This window comes from Girardinichthys multiradiatus, chromosome X, assembly GCF_021462225.1.
Source record: "Girardinichthys multiradiatus isolate DD_20200921_A chromosome X, DD_fGirMul_XY1, whole genome shotgun sequence".
NCBI classification, from domain to species: domain Eukaryota; kingdom Metazoa; phylum Chordata; class Actinopteri; order Cyprinodontiformes; family Goodeidae; genus Girardinichthys; species Girardinichthys multiradiatus.
The window spans coordinates 23,082,260-23,099,795 of NC_061817.1; the positions used below are offsets into that span (position 1 = coordinate 23,082,260).

Genomic DNA, 17,536 nt, shown 5'->3' on the forward strand with positions numbered 1-17,536 from the left:
GGTATTGCAAGTGCCTATTGGCAGTTTTAGCCACCAAGAGTTGAGCAACAATTATTGGGTTTGGGGAGCAGTTACTTTTTCACAATAGGTCAACATTGTTTTTGAGAAAAAAAATATTAATAAATCTAATCATTAACTGCAAATAGGGACATGTTGCTCTTTCATTTAAACATTTAACTATACGTATAGTTTTAAGTGACCAAAAAAAGGAAAGCCTGTGTGAGGACACATGGCAATGAATGCAGTCATCTTCTGATTTTATTGGATAAAGTCAATAAATTAAGACAAATTAAAGTATAAATGTGGTAGCTGAGTATGTCCAATGCGACCTGTTCTGAAACTGACAAAAATGTAATACGTATGTGCATGTCCCTTTAAAGAAGGTACCTTTAAACAGTGCTATTGAGCCCAACTACAGTTCCCAAGGTACGGCGCGAAAATGTGGAAGTTCATCATATTCAGGTCAACCAATGATATATTTCCACACGCGAGCGCGTACTTCAAAATGGCGTTCCCTCGTCCAATGACCTTCTGCTATTTTACAATTTATATGATATAGCCAACCGGTGTTGTCGTTCTTCACAGTGACCAATCAGCAGTCCGCGTCGTTGCGTAGAGGCGTCATCGTTCTCGGCAAATCAAACTGAACGCAGAGTTTAAACCGTGCGCGCGGGCGGTCCTAGGGAGCTTTAGGGGTGGGTCCAAACGAAGACGCGTGCTTGAATTTGAATTCAGGAAAGCTGCTAGTAGCTTGTTTAGATATTCGTCAGCTACAGCAGCCCAACATTAGCTGTTTCGCGTTATAAGCATTAAGATACGCAAAAATAATATCTTTACCACGTCACGTAACGTGTGAATAATATTAGATTGCTGCTTAGTTTTGCATTCACATCCTGCCTGGGGCGAGATCGGTCTTCTTGCAATGAAAGCGGGCGGTAAGTAACTATTCTTATCTTAATTCTGTCTTATATTAAAACAAATAAAAATAACTCACTTAAAGCCAGTATTTGATCGTTGTAACGGTTGAGAATTCACTGGTTTCTTGTTCAAATCTTACCTGGATTAGTGATAGATTGCTTCTCGACCTTACAGTAACTTTAGGGCAAAAAGTCAATATTTTAAAGAAGCAAACCCCTGCATCTTTTGCAAATGTCTTATTTTTAAGTAGTAGCAGCTGCGGCAAACTAAGTTTGAGCTTTAAACTTTGAAACTAAGTGAACCCAACTTCACTGGACGACGGGAGGGAAATTTGGGCGCTCACTTCATTTGCCTTCTCCGGTACAGCAGTTTGGTTCACTGTCGTAACATTAGCGACAAAAGCAAAAAAATAAATAAAAACGGGTTGTTTTTAAGCGACAACTAGATAATCGCCTCCAGTTTAATGTTAAACAGTAAGTTTAAACAATTTTGCATGTGTTTAGATGACCCTAATAATCAATCTGGGGTTGTCTTACTATGGAGCTTTTAAGTATTTAATAGGGGAACTTATAGTAGAAAACAAAGTCACAATCAGGAAATTAATAATTGCATCATACTGCAAGTTATTTTAACTAAAGACTGTTATTTCTTTCACACTGTTCCAGTATTTTTTTTAGTATATGTATATATTTTTGCCACAATGCAGTTGTTGAATGTCCTATCTAAATACAGTTGCCATATTTTAAATGAAAAATATGCTCTTCCTCTCTGAGATGTTCAAAAGTAAAATTTACCTCAAATTTGTACTTAGTAGATGTGTAAAGTGTACTTTGTTACAATCCAACACTGTTCATTTTGAGTATATGTCCATAGCAGGCAGGGGCCTGTATGAGATTGTCCCTGTATGAAAACCATGAGTAATAATAGCAGTGTATCACAGTATTTTGACAATTGTTTATTTCTTTTCTTGTATAAGGTGACTAAATTACACTGCGAGGTGATGAGATTTATAAATAAGAAAGAACAAACGCTATAAATTAGGGCTGAAACAATTAATCGGATTAATTGTGATTAATCGATTATTGAAATAATCGTCAACTATTTTGGTAATAAAATAATCGTTACCTGAAATATATAGACTCTAAAACATGCCATTTGCTGAAAGAACAACCCAATCAGAACACTAATTGCATTTAAGATGAACACCTTTTTTTGTCTGTAAATATGCTCTTTGCAGAACTTCTCAAGTGGCCCAGCTTTAGCTTCACCTGGTTTAAATTCTGTAAAAAAAAAAAAAAAAATCCTATCAAGCACGTTTTGCTATCCAATTATTAATCGATTAATTGAAAAAATAGTCAGCAGATTAATTGATTAGCAAAATAATCATTAGTTGCAGCCCTAGTATAAATTTTTATGTATTGCCTGTATTGGGAGACTACAATAATAGTAATAAGAATAATAACCTTCTTTTAGCCTTCCAAACATCTATCTGGTACCTCTTAAAAGGACTTTGAACTGTAGATAGTGACTTTCATATTTTTAGATATATTTTTTACATTTTTGTCAGGACGTGGAATCTACAAATGCAATGATCACATCTCATTTGAAGCTAAATGTATTTTTTAATTCAATTAAATTCATTTTATTTATATAGCACCCAATTAGAGTAAATGTAACCCTTTACAAACAGATCCATATTTAATTCAGATCAGTTAAAATTAGATTTGTAAAGAATACCTTGTTGCCCTCCAGCACTGTTTATGTTAAGTGTCCACAGTTTGCTAACATCCTGAAGGAGCAGGCTACATACTGGCTTTAAATGAAGTGTAAATATTGCTTTAGCAATAAAGTGAGAATTGATGTGCCAACTTTGCACCAAGATGTGAAGTGTTTGTTGTCCACATTGCAAAGTAAAGTATTTGCCGGATCTTGGATAGTAAAAAAGGAGTCCTGCTTGTTAAAATTTAATTACATATCTTTTAACTCTGTATTCATTTTTTTTTTTCTCCAGTCGTCCACTGCCGTTGTTCGAAATGCTACTCAATTCCTGCCCGGAAGCGGGTCCGTAAGCGATCTTCAACCCTAACTCTGCTATCGTTACCTGAGGAAATTTTTCTCTATGTTCTCCGATGTCTGTCTGCGGAGGACCTCCTGTCTGTCAGAGCGGTAAGTTAAACAAGTCAGTTTGGTGCATTGTTGCATATTGGACTTTTCTTGTTCTTGATTAGTCTAAAATAAGTTTGTATCTGTTGTAGGTACATTCACAGCTCCGGGACATTGTTGACGGCCACAACAGTGTGTGGGCCAGAGTCAGTTTCAGGGACACATGGCCATCGCCTAATGTTTTATGGCTGTTTGAAAGGTACAGATCCTTCTCCTGGGAAAAAAAATAAATATAACTGCTTCTCCAAATGAATTGTTACATAAAATTATTCACTTATTTTAGGGCTGCCGAGAAAGGGAACTTTGAAGCTGCTGTGAAACTTGGGATTGCCTATTTGTACAACGAAGGACGTAAGTTCAAGAATTTTTCCTCATACAGTATCATAAAAATAAATTTCTGCTTAAAATACCACGTTAGTTGAACGGATGTCAACAATAGATGAATAGATGAAATGATTGCAGTTCTTCACTTTTGCCTTCTCTCGCCTGCAGCTTTGTTGAGCGATGAAGGGCGAGCAGATGTATGCGGTCGAAAAGCCTCCCACTTCTTCAGCTTGGCGGAGAGCCTGCTCTCTCCCAAAGCGGATCCCTTCACTTGGGTTTTCATCCGTTCTCCGTGGTCGCCCACTGGCAGCTGCTGCAAGGCCGTGGTGTTCGATCACCTAAAGGCTGAGTGTGAAAGCAATATGGTGAGTTCTGCTGCTGCCACTTCAGAGGATCTGAGCTTGAAAGCCGATGATTGGACAACACGCTAAATGCACAGAGATTGATTTTATTTTTCACTTTCTCTGCAGGAGAAGAGGGGCCCTTTGTTGCACTGTTTGGCCAGAGTTTTGCTCCTGTTTGAAGTGAGTGAGGGTGTCTGGTGTTTCTGGGTGGGGTTTGCTTTGTTTCTGTTACCCTCTAAGCAGAATGTACATGTGTCTGCTGCTGTCAGAAGAGCTATTAGGCGAGTCACCAGAAACAAAGGCTAAATAACTCTTTCCTCTCTTTATACAAGTGTTACTCAAAGCCCCCAGTGGGCTTCGTTGTTTGACAGCATGACACATCAGGAGCCTCCATGTTAGCCAGATGCAATATGTGTCAGGCACTGTTGTACAGCCGCTTTCTCAGAAGTGCGAGAACAAAAACATTCATCTCTAAAGACGCGTCATGAACATCTGGAACTGTGCCGCTTGTTTTTCAGGAGGAAGAAAAGCGATCAGATGCTGTAGCCATGCTGGAGGAGTCATCGCAGGCCGGCTGCTTGCAGAGTTCATACTTGTTGTGGGAGCACAGCCATAAAGCAGCTGTGAGTTTGGTTCTGTGTTTGGTAGAACCTGGACTGACACACTTACACTGCCCTGCAAAAGTATTCATACCTCTGGAGCGTTTTTCATGTTTCTACACATTACAATCACAAACTTCAATGTGTTCATTGGGACTTTATGTCGTATACCAACTTATAGTGTTTTAGAAAGGTGGAGGGAAGTGTAAGGATGGTGTTGCTTGTATTTTTACTGTTCAGCCCTGTTGTGGAGAAGCCAAATTCGGAGTTAAGTTTTAAAACAATATTCCAACCTTTGACCAGCTTCTGGAGCACTCAGTGTATCCGCTGAAAACTGCAAGGCTACAAAGACCTGACCGTCCACCTAAACTGACGGGCTAACTGAACATTAATCAGACGCAACAAAGAGGGCCATGGTAACTCTGGAGGAGCTGCAGAGATCTATAGTTCCAGTGGAAGAATCCACTGGCAAGAAAACTATTAGTTGTACATTTCATGAATTCACACCGATGTGCTACTTGGTCAGTTTTTCTACATAAAATACCAATGAAATGCATTGAAATTGGTACTAATGTTTTAATGTGACAAAATGTGAAAAAGTTTTAGGTTTAGCAATACATTTCAAGGCATCACAGCACTGCTATTTAATACAGACAATAAAATGAAAACAGAAGAAGATTCTTAAAGCATATAGAGGGATAAATCAGGGTTAAACATGTATTAGATGGTGACGTGTGTTTGCTTGATTCGCAGATGTCGGATCCAGGAAGGTATCTTCAGTGTGTGAGAACCCTCAGGGACTATGCTGGAAAAGGATGCTGGGAAGCACAGGTGATTAAAAACCTTTAATATGTGTCATGGTTTGTTTTTGTGGCTCCTTTCTATGTCACTCTGGGTTTTGTTTTCGCGTTGCTCCTAAAACAACCAAAAAGCAAGGCTTTAAAATGTTTCTCTTGACACCATTTCATTTCTCTTTTTGTTTTTGTCTCCATTTTGAAATTCTCATCGAAGCCTTTATCATAATGTGTCAAAGAGGGCCTGACAGATGCTGACAAGATTTTTTTTTTTCTTCCTCTCATCCCAGTGAATCATAATAACATGACTCATCTAAATCACTCTTATTACAGCAGTAAACTCCAACCAGATTGTTGTCATTATGGTGCAGCACAGTTCAACAAGCTGTCAGGATCTCTAAAGCTATTCTCAAACACATTTTAACATTTGCTCTCATCTATTCCTCCCAGCTGTCTCTGGCTAAAGTGTTCAGCATTGGGAATCCGCTGGGTTTGGATTCCAAGGCCTGCTCAGAGATAGTGGCCCAGATTTTCAACTCGGTACATCAACACAGCACTCAGGGTATGCTCAGACGAGGCGTTAAGGACACCATGAGGTACGGGACAAAAAAACGTAACAATGATGATGTAAAGATGATGCACGTGGTGATTAATACAATCCACTGACACAATCAAAGCGTCCTTTTAGCAAGGGATTAGGTTGTATTTGGAGGTATGTGTCTGTGCATTCCCTCTACCTCGTATAATGAAGGTTTACATTTCTGTCAATAGCAGATTCTCAATGGTAGCTCTATAGTTTGCCTTATTTTTGAAATGTTAAGCCAAAAAAACTACTAAAAAACGAATCATGTTATGACAGCCTGCGTTAATGTATTTTAGTTGTATTTAATGTGATGGACCAACACTAAATAGTGCATAGTTATGAAGTGGAGATAAAATTAATATTTTAGAAATAAATATCTGAAAAGTCTTTTGGGGTTTTGTCTCTACCAGCTTTGTATATCTAGACTGGATTTTTTGCCATTTTTATTTACAAAATATCATCCTCTTTCTGATTGGATGGAGGGCATGAGTGGACTTCCTTTTTGACATCTCGCCACTGATTCATGACTTGCTTTAGTTCAGGACTTTGACTAGGCCATTCTAACACATGAATTTGCTTTGATCTTAACCATTCTAATGGCTGTATCTTTAGTGTCATTGCTTGCTGGAAGATGAAGCTATGCTCCAGTCTCAAGTTTCCTGCTGCTTCTGGCAGGTTTTCATCCAGTATTGCACTTTATGTCGCTCCATCCATCGTCATACCAGCTCTAACCACTGTGTCTGCCCCTGCTGAACAAAAGCGCCTCCATATTATATTGCAGCCACCACCATTTTTCATGGTTTGGATGGTGATTCAATTTGATTTGCAGACAGTATGGCCCTTTTTCTTTGATTTCTCTGGTTAACGTCCTCTTGCCTGTTATTTTAGTTGGAGTTGTGGCATTTAGGAGTATGAGAGTAAAGGACGCTGAATAAAAAAATGCATTCCACATTTCACCATTATGCACTACTTTGGTCTACAGCATAAAATCACAATAAAATGCAGTGAACACATTTGTGGTGAGCATAAGGTGTAAATACTTTTTTCTGTCCTTCGCCTGTTGCTGCAGGTACATCCTGGTGGACTGGCTCGTGGAGGTGACCACCATGAAGGACTTCTCCAGCCAGACCCTGCACGTGACAGTGGGTTGCGTGGACCGATACCTGGCTCTGCGTTCTGTGCCAAAGGCCCGCCTTCAGCTGTTAGGAATTGCTTGCATGGTGGTTTGTACACGGTGAGGTCCTTCACACTTCTTTCTACGTTTTTTTAAAATTTCTACATTATAAGGCTCATGTTATTGTTTGTTTTAAAATCCTGCCAAGCTGAAAATGTTTGTCTATATTTATTTATTTCTAGATATGTAAGCAAAGAAATCCTGACCATACGCGAGGCCGTTTGGCTGACGGACAACACCTACAAATATGAAGACCTGGTGCGAATGATGGGGGAGGTTGTGTCTGTGCTGAAAGGAAAAATAAGGGTGAGTGTTGCTGACTATCTAGTTTTCAGTTGACTGTAAAGGATTTTTTTAATCTTCGGCTCTATCCATCAGAGCCCCACGCTGCTGGACTACAGGGAGGTGCTGCTGTTTCTGCTCCCCCTGGAGAGGCGGTCCACTTATCTGTTCAGCTATATCTGTGAGCTGTCGCTGCTCTACTCTGCTCTCGCCACTACACCTCCTGCCAAACTGGCCTGCACTGCACTGCTCCTCACAAGGGTGCTGCATCACTATGGTAAGATCGCCCTGCTTTACCACATGCATGTAATAAAACGGTCTGAAGTCAGGTTCATGCCTAACTTGATTTGTCTGCTGCTCAGCAGGTCCTGTCTGGCCCACTCTGTTGAGGGACTACACAGGATTTACCAAGGAGGACCTTGTTCCTCTCTCTGTGCTGCTCTATGTCAAATGGTGAGTGCATCAGTGTGATTTAATGGAATTAGTTGTGAATTACACTCCTCCGCTTTCCATCCATATCAAGTTTTTGACGATGTATTCAAACTGAGGGCGGTTTGCATAATGGGCTTATTTTATCTTGCCTTCATGCTGCGTTTGGAGGACTTGTGAAAAACCTGGGAACTTCAGGGATCTCACTAGGACTGCATGGTATTAGAAAAAACACTTGAATATTAGGATCACAATATCAATTCTGAGTAAACCTAGATTTTTTACAACCCTATTGTTCTTTTGAATGATCACAATGTCTCCAACACTCCTTGAACTTTACCATCTCAGTCACTGAAGCAGTCTGGAAAAGCCTGGAATTTGATTTAGGTATTTTTTAGGGCTAGAGAAGTACAGAAAAGAGTAAGGAAACACATCGTTATTTGAGCTCAAGTTTAATCCGTCTGTGTGGAGCATAGAGAAGTGCATCACTGCCCCTCCTCTGCCTGTTGCTGTCAGGGTTCCTATACAGTCTTTAAAAGTCTCAAAGTATGGAATTTCCTTTGATCTTTTTGTATTGCTTAAAGGACAGTATGCGTAGCAAAGCTTAATAGGATTACATTTAAATTAAGTGCTCTATTTTGATTTATCATATCACCTCTTGATTATAACACTATGCCTACTGGTATGTTGTTTTTTTGACTGATGGAGCCGTTCACTCATTCAAAATGACAACTTCAATACCTTTTTTTGGACTCTATTAAACTCTGTCTTGTTAAAATGCCAAACAAGGCCTTAAAGCTGCCGTTTTGGAGAATTTTTGAGTTCAAACTGTGCTTTAAATGATCAAAATTTAGCAGATGATACTCCAATCCTTAACTGACGACACCAAGAGGGATATATGTTTTATCAATTAGACCTGATCTAAGTCCAGATGCCAAAATAACAATGAACTGGCCCAGTACCACACTTACACCAGAACTGTGTTGATTCCTGATTTGTAGACCCAACTATGACAGCAGTTTCATAGTTTATTTTTTTACTATTCTTTTAATATCCAGAATGCTATAACAAAAGTCTCTATATTTGAGTCGGGGAAACTTTGAAATTTGGAAACAAACCGACTAGTTAACCAGGTAAAACCAGCATGTTTTTCACTATAAAGAGCAACAAAAAGGAAAAACATTCTGCTCTATAAGCATGTTTACTCAAAGGCTACTACTAAATATAACTGGTTTGTCTAGGTATGAAAATCAAAATAACATTTTATACAAGTAGTACATTTAAAATAATTAGTCTCACAATGTATTGAATCACAATTATCTTTGCAATATCAGTATTTGCAGTACTGTAATCGCAAAAATTGTTTAATGCAATATTTGGTAGGACATTATATTTCAAGTGCCATTCATGCACATTCTGTATCCCAGTGATATTTTTGAAATGCTGGATAGTTTTTCTCTGCCTCGATGTATATTTTCAGTGGGCGAGATGCTAAAGCTCATGAAGTGGGGACATTGTAATGAAGGGAAAGAAGACCGAAAGGGATGGTGTGGGTTAATTGTAAATTATATCGGCAATAATGGTGATATCAGGCAACACTCATAATATTCAATATTTCTCATTTTAGCAGCAGGAGGAATAATAGTTGCTTTTCTGTTTCAAATAGGAGCATTAGAAAATTTTATAAGAAGCTAACATTGGACCATGTCAGTCCTTCGATTTTTCTCAGTCAGTAATATTTTGTGGCTCTTTAGTTTAGAGTTGACCATGTTGGTAATATCTCCTGTTAATTTAGTTTTTTTACTTTAAAAGTACTGGAATATTGGAAATAAAACTCTGGACACTTCAGTCTGGAAATGTATGGAGGTTTTTAATATGAAAATTGTGTAGGAAGCCTATAGTTGTTACTGTATAACCCAGCAGATCACATTTTACCTGTAATCATTAACTACTGTGCCATAGAATAACACTGCTGCCCACTAAATGTGTGAAGCCACTTCTTTTTTGTTTTTGTTTCAAGATACGGTTTATATGTTCAGAGTATAAAAATAATCAACCTTACCGACACTGTGAGATGGGTTTATTGGGTGCATAACTGTCATTATTCTCTGCATCCACTAGTATGAACACAGCTTAGGCTTATTATATACCACTGGGCTCATTTCCATTAAAAGTCACTGTATGTGTGAGCTTGTCCTATAATGGTGGGGTTAATGTAAGCAGGGAACGATGTTAAACAAGTATTCGGTTAAATGGCAAAATGTATTACATCAGCGTGCCCCCTCTGTTTGTTTTGGGATGTTTATTGATTGTGAAACAGTCTGACAGAAACACACATTCTGATACAGGAAATGGTTCTTAGAAACACTGCTGTCCCATGACTCACACATGACCACCTCCTAACCGTTCTCCTTCTCCGTGAAGGAAGATAACAGGAATTGATTAGGTGTGAGTCTGGCTGTTTTCAGCTTGCCCACATCGATTACAGAAATAGGATGTCAAAAAAAATATCTGCATAGCAGGAAATAGATGGCCCTCAAGGCTACATGAACCGCAGAGCTTTAGTGTCATAAAGATGGTGGGAGACATCACTGGTGTGGGTGAGAAATGTGCCTCTGTGTGAGCCACTTTGATGGGTGAGCGGCATATTGATGGACCAGTCCTCAAATGGACGACTAACGAGATTTGTCCTGAAGAGTTGATTATACTGTTGAAGCAAGCGAAGTAGTCCCAGCTTGGTTATTTTTTTCTCTTTCTCTGTTTTTCCCTTCGCTCCCATCTGTCCACAGTTTCAGTCAAGATGTGCCCAAAGACTACAGGCACGTGTCTCTGACTGGAGTCAAGCAGCGCTTTGAAGACGAGGCCTATCAGGAGATCAGCAAAGAAAAGGTACCCCCATTATAAATATATTATCTCTTATTAGTTTTCTAAAGCTGAATGGTAATGGTAATTTTTTGTATAATTATTAATCTCTTCCACAAGGTGATGGACTTTAAAGAGCTCTGTCAGATCTTGGAGATTCCTGAAGCTGAGCCTCAGATGGAGCCTCCTAGTCCAACAAGTGGTCAACCAGCAGACATCCATACCTTCCTGGCTTCTCCATCAAATACTAGCAAGAGGTAAGGCAGGGACCAAACCGGTCTCCTCTTCCACCAGTTTTGCAAATTCTAATTCTGATCTGGGTAATGAGGACAATTTGGCGTTCCTACAGAGTCTTAAGGTCTGCAAAGGATCTTAATGGTTGGAAAAGATTGGGGGAGGGGGGTTGATTTATTTTTAAATGATGCCCTTTATTTTGGATTTGGCACATCACAGCTTAAGCTTTTGTCTGACTCTTGGATAATTTTGTTCTTTAGATTAAAAAAACCTTCAGATTAATGCTCACTCATTAAGAAAAGTTTATTAATTTAGTGGTTTTGGTGTCCCAAAAAAAAAACAAATGTATCACTTATCATTATATATGCTTTAAAGACTCAGTGATCAGCTGTTACAGTAGAAATAATGCCTTGAAAAAGTATTCATGACCTCAGCCTGATTTGAACAGGTCATTTCTGACCTGCTTTCCTGTCCCTGCAACGTAAAAACCGCCCAACAGCATGATGCAGCCACCACAGAAACACAACAGCAGCATTTATACAGAGATTGTATCACACCCAGGTAGACCTCTTAAATCAACAGGTTGGATTGGGTTTTATTTATGGGTGTTGGAGTAAAGAGGGGCTAAATCTAAATGCATTCAACACTTATTTGCGAACTATTTTGGGGAAAAAAAGCATGTAGCATTTGTCTTCCACATCCCAGTTATTCACCACTTGTTCCTGTGTGACATAAAATCACAAATGAAGTACATTGATTGAGATTGTGGCTTTTTTTATTTCACAAAATATAAAGTTGTTTAGGGGGTGTGAATACTTTTGCAGTACACTGCACATCCACTGCTGAGTGGAACGTGAATGATCTGTCATTGAAGCTATGATACATATGACCAGAGGAGAATGTTATTTTTACGTTAAGAAACTGCAGAAACGATTCTGTTATGAGCCTGACCTCACCAACAGAAAAATGACCACTGTTACTATGCCAGTTTTTTTTTTTAAATTAATTAATTAATTAATTTTTGCTCATTTAGCAGTTCTTATCGGCCCTGTGAGCCGTGACAAACAGCCTTCGTGAACTGTCCAGACGGTGTTTTTCTTTGTGCCATCTGCGAGAAGCTCCTGTGACTCACTATAACCCCTCCACTCGTCCGCTTTCTCTGTCCCAAGGAGACGCGATGACTGCACACAGGACCACCGGAGCGGCCTCGTGGCCACGCCCACGGCAGAGCTGTCCAATCAGGAGGAGATGCTACTGGGAGACATCCTGGACTGGAGTCTGGACTCTTCCTGCTCCGGTTACGAGGGGGACCGCGAGGAAGACAGCGAGACTGAGAAAGATGGGGATTGTGAGTAGGAGAATGAGCTCACCACATGCCTCTGTGTAATGCATGTAAATTAGTTAGTCTATATGCAGAGGAGCATCAGCAGCATCACTGGAAATGACTCAGAATTGTCTATCTCTATACATTTGATAATGAAAGCTAAATGGACGGATGACTTTAAAGGGTTCCTAAAGTTTGGAATTTGCTTTTAACATTCTCCAAATGTGGATGAGTCTGGAAAAAAATCAAATTTAGTTTTATGACATTTTATTTATCATATAGAAAGTAATGAATTACCTTGGTTATAGATTTGCCATGTCCCACCTCATTGATCATGTTGCAGACTGATAAACACCGACTCATTCAAAAAACAAATAGGCCCTTCCACAGCTGTTCTGGGCTCTACGTCGTTTTAATTTAGTTTTAGATGGACCCAAAGTTCTTGAACCGGGTTTAGTTTAGATCCCAAACAAAACATTGAAATTCCTGTTTTGGGCCTTATTCCTTTTAAACAACAGTCTTACATATAATATTTTTACTAAAAGCTTTTTTTTTTTTATTGGTTTTAATCTTCTGAGACACTGAATTTGTTTTCATTATTTTTAAGCCATAATCCTCAAAATTACAAGAACTAAAGGCTTAAAATATTTCTCACTCTATGCGTATTAAACCTACAGGTCCTTCTCTAAATATTAGCATATTGTGATAAAGTTCATTATTTTCCATAATGTTCGTTCGTTCGTCGTCTTCCGCTTATCCAGGACCGGGTCGCGGGGGCAGCAGACTCAGCAGAGACGCCCAGACGTCCCTCTCTCCAGACACCTCCTCCAGTTCCTCCAGGGGGAGCCCAAGGCGTTCCCAGGCCAGCCGAGAGACATAGTCCCTCCAGCGTGTCCTGGGCCGTCCCCTGGGCCTCCTCCCGGTGGGACGTGCCTGGAACACCTCCCGAGGAAGGCGTCCAGGAGGCATCCGGTATAGATGCCCGAGCCACCTCAACTGGCTCCTCTCGATGTGGAGGAGCAGCGGCTCTACTCCGAGCCCCTCCCGGATGGCCGAGCTCCTCACCCTATCTCTAAGGGAGTGCCCGGCCACCCTACGGAGGAAGCTCATTTCAGCCGCTTGTATCCGTGATCTCGTTCTTTCGGTCATGACCCAAAGTTCATGGCCATAGGTGAGGGTAGGAACGTAGACCGACCAGTAAATTGAGAGCTTTGCTTTTCGGCTCAGCTCTCTCTTCACCACAATGGACCGGCACAGCGCCCCCATTACTGTGGCAGCTGCACCGATCCGTCTGTCGATCTCCCGCTCCATTCTTCCCTCACTCGTGAACAAGACCCCGAGATACTTAAACTCCTCCACTTGAGGCAGGAACTCCCCTCCAACCTGAAGAGGACAAGCCACCCTTTTCCGGTCGAGTACCATGGCCTCGGACTTGGAGGAGCTGATCCTCATCCCAGCCGCTTCACACTCGGCTGCGAACCGCCACAGCGCATGCTGTAGGTCTTGGCTAGAGGGGGCCAGCAGGACCACGTCATCCGCAAAAAGAAGAATGTCATGATGAAAATTTAACATTCATATATTTTAGATTCATTGCACACTAACTGAAAGATTTCAGGTCTTTTATTGTCTTAATACGGATGATTTTGGCATACAGCTCATGAAAACCCAAAATTCCTATCTCACAAAATTAGCATATAATTAAAAGGGTCTCTAAACGAACTATGAACCTCATCATCTGAATCAACGAGTTAACTCTAAACACCTGCAAAAGATTCCTGAGGCCTTTAAAACTCCCAGCCTGGTTCATCACTCAAAACCCCAATCATGGGTAAGACTGCCGACCTGACTGCTGTCCAGAAGGCCACTATTGACACCCTCAAGCAAGAGGGTAAGACACAGAAAGAAATTTCTGAACGAATAGGCTTTTCCCAGAGTGCTGTATCAAGGCACCTCAGTGGGAAGTCTGTGGGAAGGAAAAAGTGTGGCAGAAAACGCTGCACAACGAGAAGAGGTGACCGGACCCTGAGGAAGATCGTGGAGAAGGGCCGATTCCAGACCTTGGGGGACCTGCGGAAGCAGTGGACTGAGTCTGGAGTAGAAACATCCAGAGCCACCGTGCACAGGCGTGTACAGGAAATGGGCTACAGGTGCCGCATTCCCCAGGTCAAGTCACTTTTGAACCAGAAACAGCGGCAGAAGCGCCTGACCTGGGCTACAGAGAAGCAGCACTGGACTGTTGCTCAGTGGTCCAAAGTACTTTTTTCGGATGAAAGCAAATTCTGCATGTCATTCAGAAATCAAGGTGCCAGAGTCTGGAGGAAGACTGGGGAGAAGGAAATGCCAAAATGCCAGAAGTCCAGTGTCAAGTACCCACAGTCAGTGATGGTCTGGGGTGCCGTGTCAACTGCTGGTGTTGGTCCACTGTGTTTTATCAAGGGCAGGGTCAATGCAGCTAGCTATCAGGAGATTTTGGAGCACTTCATACTTCCATCTGCTGAAAAGCTTTATGGAGATGAAGATTTCATTTTTCAGCACGACCTGGCACCTGCTCACAGTGCCAAAACCACTGGTAAATGGTTTACTGACCATGGTATCACTGTGCTCAATTGGCCTGCCAACTCTCCTGACCTGAACCCCATAGAGAATTTGTGGGATATTGTGAAGAGAACGTTGAGAGACTCAAGACCAAACACTCTGGATGAGCTAAAGGCCGCTATCGAAGCATCCTGGGCCTCCATAAGACCTCAGCAGTGCCACAGGCTGATTGCCTCCATGCCACGCCGCATTGAAGCAGTCATTTCTGCAAAAGGATTCCCGACCAAGTATTGAGTGCATAACTGTACATGATTATTTGAAGGTTGACGTTTTTTGTATTAAAAACGCTTTTCTTTTATTGGTCGGATGAAATATGCTAATTTTGTGAGATAGGAATTTTGGGTTTTCATGAGCTGTATGCCAAAATCATCCGTATTAAGACAATAAAAGACCTGAAATATTTCAGTTAGTGTGCAATGAATCTAAAATATATGAATGTTAAATTTTCATCATGACATTAAGGAAAATAATGACCTTTATCAAAATATGCTAATATTTTGAGAAGGACCTGTATGTGTGAGTTTCACTTTCTGAAATGAGCGACAAAAACAATTGACCTTTTTTAAGATATTCACTTTTTTTTATTTTTTATTTTTTATTTTTATTTTTTTATATATATATTGTGTTTTACCTGACCTTTAGGTACGATATGGTCCAGTCTAGTTTGGGACATTTCATACCAACCATGTATTGATTCATACGACCACTTTGATTACCAGTGATTTATAATAATTTATTAGCAGAAAATAAATACAAGTGGGCTGAAGTTTGGAGCTCATATGTTCTTAATGTCAGATGTATCCACAGTCTGGAGAAGTATGACTAAATATTTGTTGGAACCATGGCTCATCACAGCTACGCAGATTGTTTTGATCATACCTCTGTACTGTTTTGAACCTGTTTTCAACTTCTCTTTCAATAGTTTCCATGATCTCTATCAAGCTGCACCCGCTGGCTGATGGAGATGATAAACTGGAGTGCTGCCGAGCTCTCTCTAGCGACGACGACAGTTTCTGTGAAGCATACAGTGATGGGAGCAAAGATTGCCCAGACCAAGAACCATCTGCCTCGTCCGCAGATCATCACAGCTCAGGATACTTATCCTCGTCCTCCATAGTGACCCGCACGTTCAGGACCTTTACTGCCTCTCTTGGCGCAGCCTCTGCCAAAGCCCAGCCGGGTTTCCACCTCTTGGTGCCCATGCAGAGGCCCCGGGGCACCTCCACCAGACAGTTGAAGAGGAAGAACGTAGCGGCTCACAGTGGCGGTGAGGTGGAAAGGGAAGACGGAGATGTTCATTCGGCAATAGCAGGGTTCATGAGCCTGTGAGTCTTAACAACCACCTGCTGTTCACAGACCACTTGCTCGGTTTCTAACCTTCAGCACTTTTAAATCGTCATCATTGTTCAACCATCCTGTGAGTCTGAGCTGTTCATTCAACTGCTAGAAGTTCAAAGACTTTTAAGAGTTTAAAGAATAGGCAAGAATGTGAACTGCTTAGAAGCTTTCATTTTCTATCACATTACATTTCAGTTAGACGTTTACAAACACAGAAGTAGAAATACCTCCCGGGAACCACAGTCTGCTCTAAAACCACTGGAATATGGCTCGGCCTTCCTCAGGAGCCCGACGTACTGGCGGTCATGTGTGCAACAACCTATCTCAGATATCATTTGAAAAGAAACTAAATCTCAGTGATTTATTATTTTCAGGGGGTTAAATGTGTTTGTTATTAAAAACAACTCAGCTGTCTTGTTTATGTGGTTGTTTTTGGTTGCCATCACCTCTGTTATGCACTGTCTGTACTGTATTTGATGAAACTAAAGGTAACTACTGGTATCTTACTGAATATATCTGCATCCAAAGCCTATAAGAGTTTTTGAACAATTTTCTTCCTCAGTTTTGTTGTCCTGCAGCTTTTCCAAAGGTACTGTGTTGTAGTTTGTGGTCAAAATAACAGCTGTGAAATCAGTCACTATGTAGCCTTAAATGGCTTCAGTTCTGTTCTGCACAAGCTGTGCTGTTGATGAATTATTTTGTTTACTTGTGGCACACTAATCCAATTAGGAGCTCCATACAGAACTCATGTTATTCACTAACGTGCTCCTGATGATGAAGCAAAAAAAAAAAAATCAAGTCTCTTGCTGGATTTTCACATTTTCAGAGAGCAAAGTGACGTTTCCTCCAAACTGAATTAAGTTTAGCAATTTTATCATCGCTTATGTGCATAGGAATGTACCATTTTTCCTGATATTGTTTTTCCCTTTCAACAGTCAGTATTGAAGAATATCTTGATGGATGTGTTTCTTTATTTAACACAACACACTAGAGGAAACCTGACAGGGTTTTTGCGCCTCATGCAGGATACAGAAGACATGTTGTCTACATGACTGTGACTAACTAAATACATTTTTAACTGTTACTCCAGACTGGTTGCATTTTTTTTTTTTGTAATGTACATATTGTTATATGTATAAATGGAAGAAGACATAGACCGTGCCACTACTACTTGAAATTGTATTTGCCTTATTCCCAAAAACTTTTTTTTAAATCGTTTTTCTACAGTTCAGTGTTTTCTGTTAATTCAATATGTAATTTGTTTTACTGAGTTTGAAATAAAAACAAGTTATGCTTTTTTTGTGGTGTCACTGTTATTACTTTGCTGCTATACTGTAAGTTTTTTAAGTTTAAACATTAGAAATGGCTATTTTAGAACCATACATGGTCAGCATCCCACGGTGCCATCATACCCCATAGTTTTCCACATTACAACTGAAAGGTTCCCTTCATTTTACCGAATTTGTAATCGCAGATAGACCAACACAAATTACTGTACAGCTGAAAGGGAGAAGATACGTGTCTTTTAAAATGAAAATCTAAAAAGTGACCAAAAACTAAAAAACAACCCAAT

The 17,536-nt window shown here is 40.4% G+C and overlaps 1 protein-coding gene across 3 annotated transcripts; it reads left to right on the forward strand.

Moving 5' to 3' along the window:
• The first annotated feature begins 638 nt into the window (after nt 1–638).
• Nucleotides 639–17,261, forward strand: LOC124862919 (cyclin-F-like). 3 transcript variants are annotated; one of them, XM_047357119.1, is made up of 17 exons: nt 639–935; nt 2,930–3,084; nt 3,174–3,280; nt 3,365–3,432; nt 3,574–3,770; nt 3,876–3,929; nt 4,268–4,372; nt 5,102–5,179; nt 5,593–5,738; nt 6,795–6,959; nt 7,082–7,205; nt 7,278–7,458; nt 7,544–7,634; nt 10,400–10,499; nt 10,593–10,729; nt 11,876–12,054; nt 15,548–17,261. In XM_047357119.1, the coding sequence occupies exons 1-17, from the start codon at nt 923–925 to the stop codon at nt 15,952–15,954; spliced, it is 2,307 nt and encodes a 768-aa protein (XP_047213075.1). In that variant the 5' UTR covers nt 639–922; the 3' UTR covers nt 15,955–17,261. The 3 variants fall into 3 exon arrangements, with proteins under 3 accessions (XP_047213075.1, XP_047213076.1, XP_047213077.1); XM_047357120.1 differs by having other exon boundaries at nt 7,547–7,634; XM_047357121.1 differs by lacking the exon at nt 15,548–17,261 and adding an exon at nt 12,792–12,851.
• The last annotated feature ends 275 nt before the right edge of the window (nt 17,262–17,536 follow it).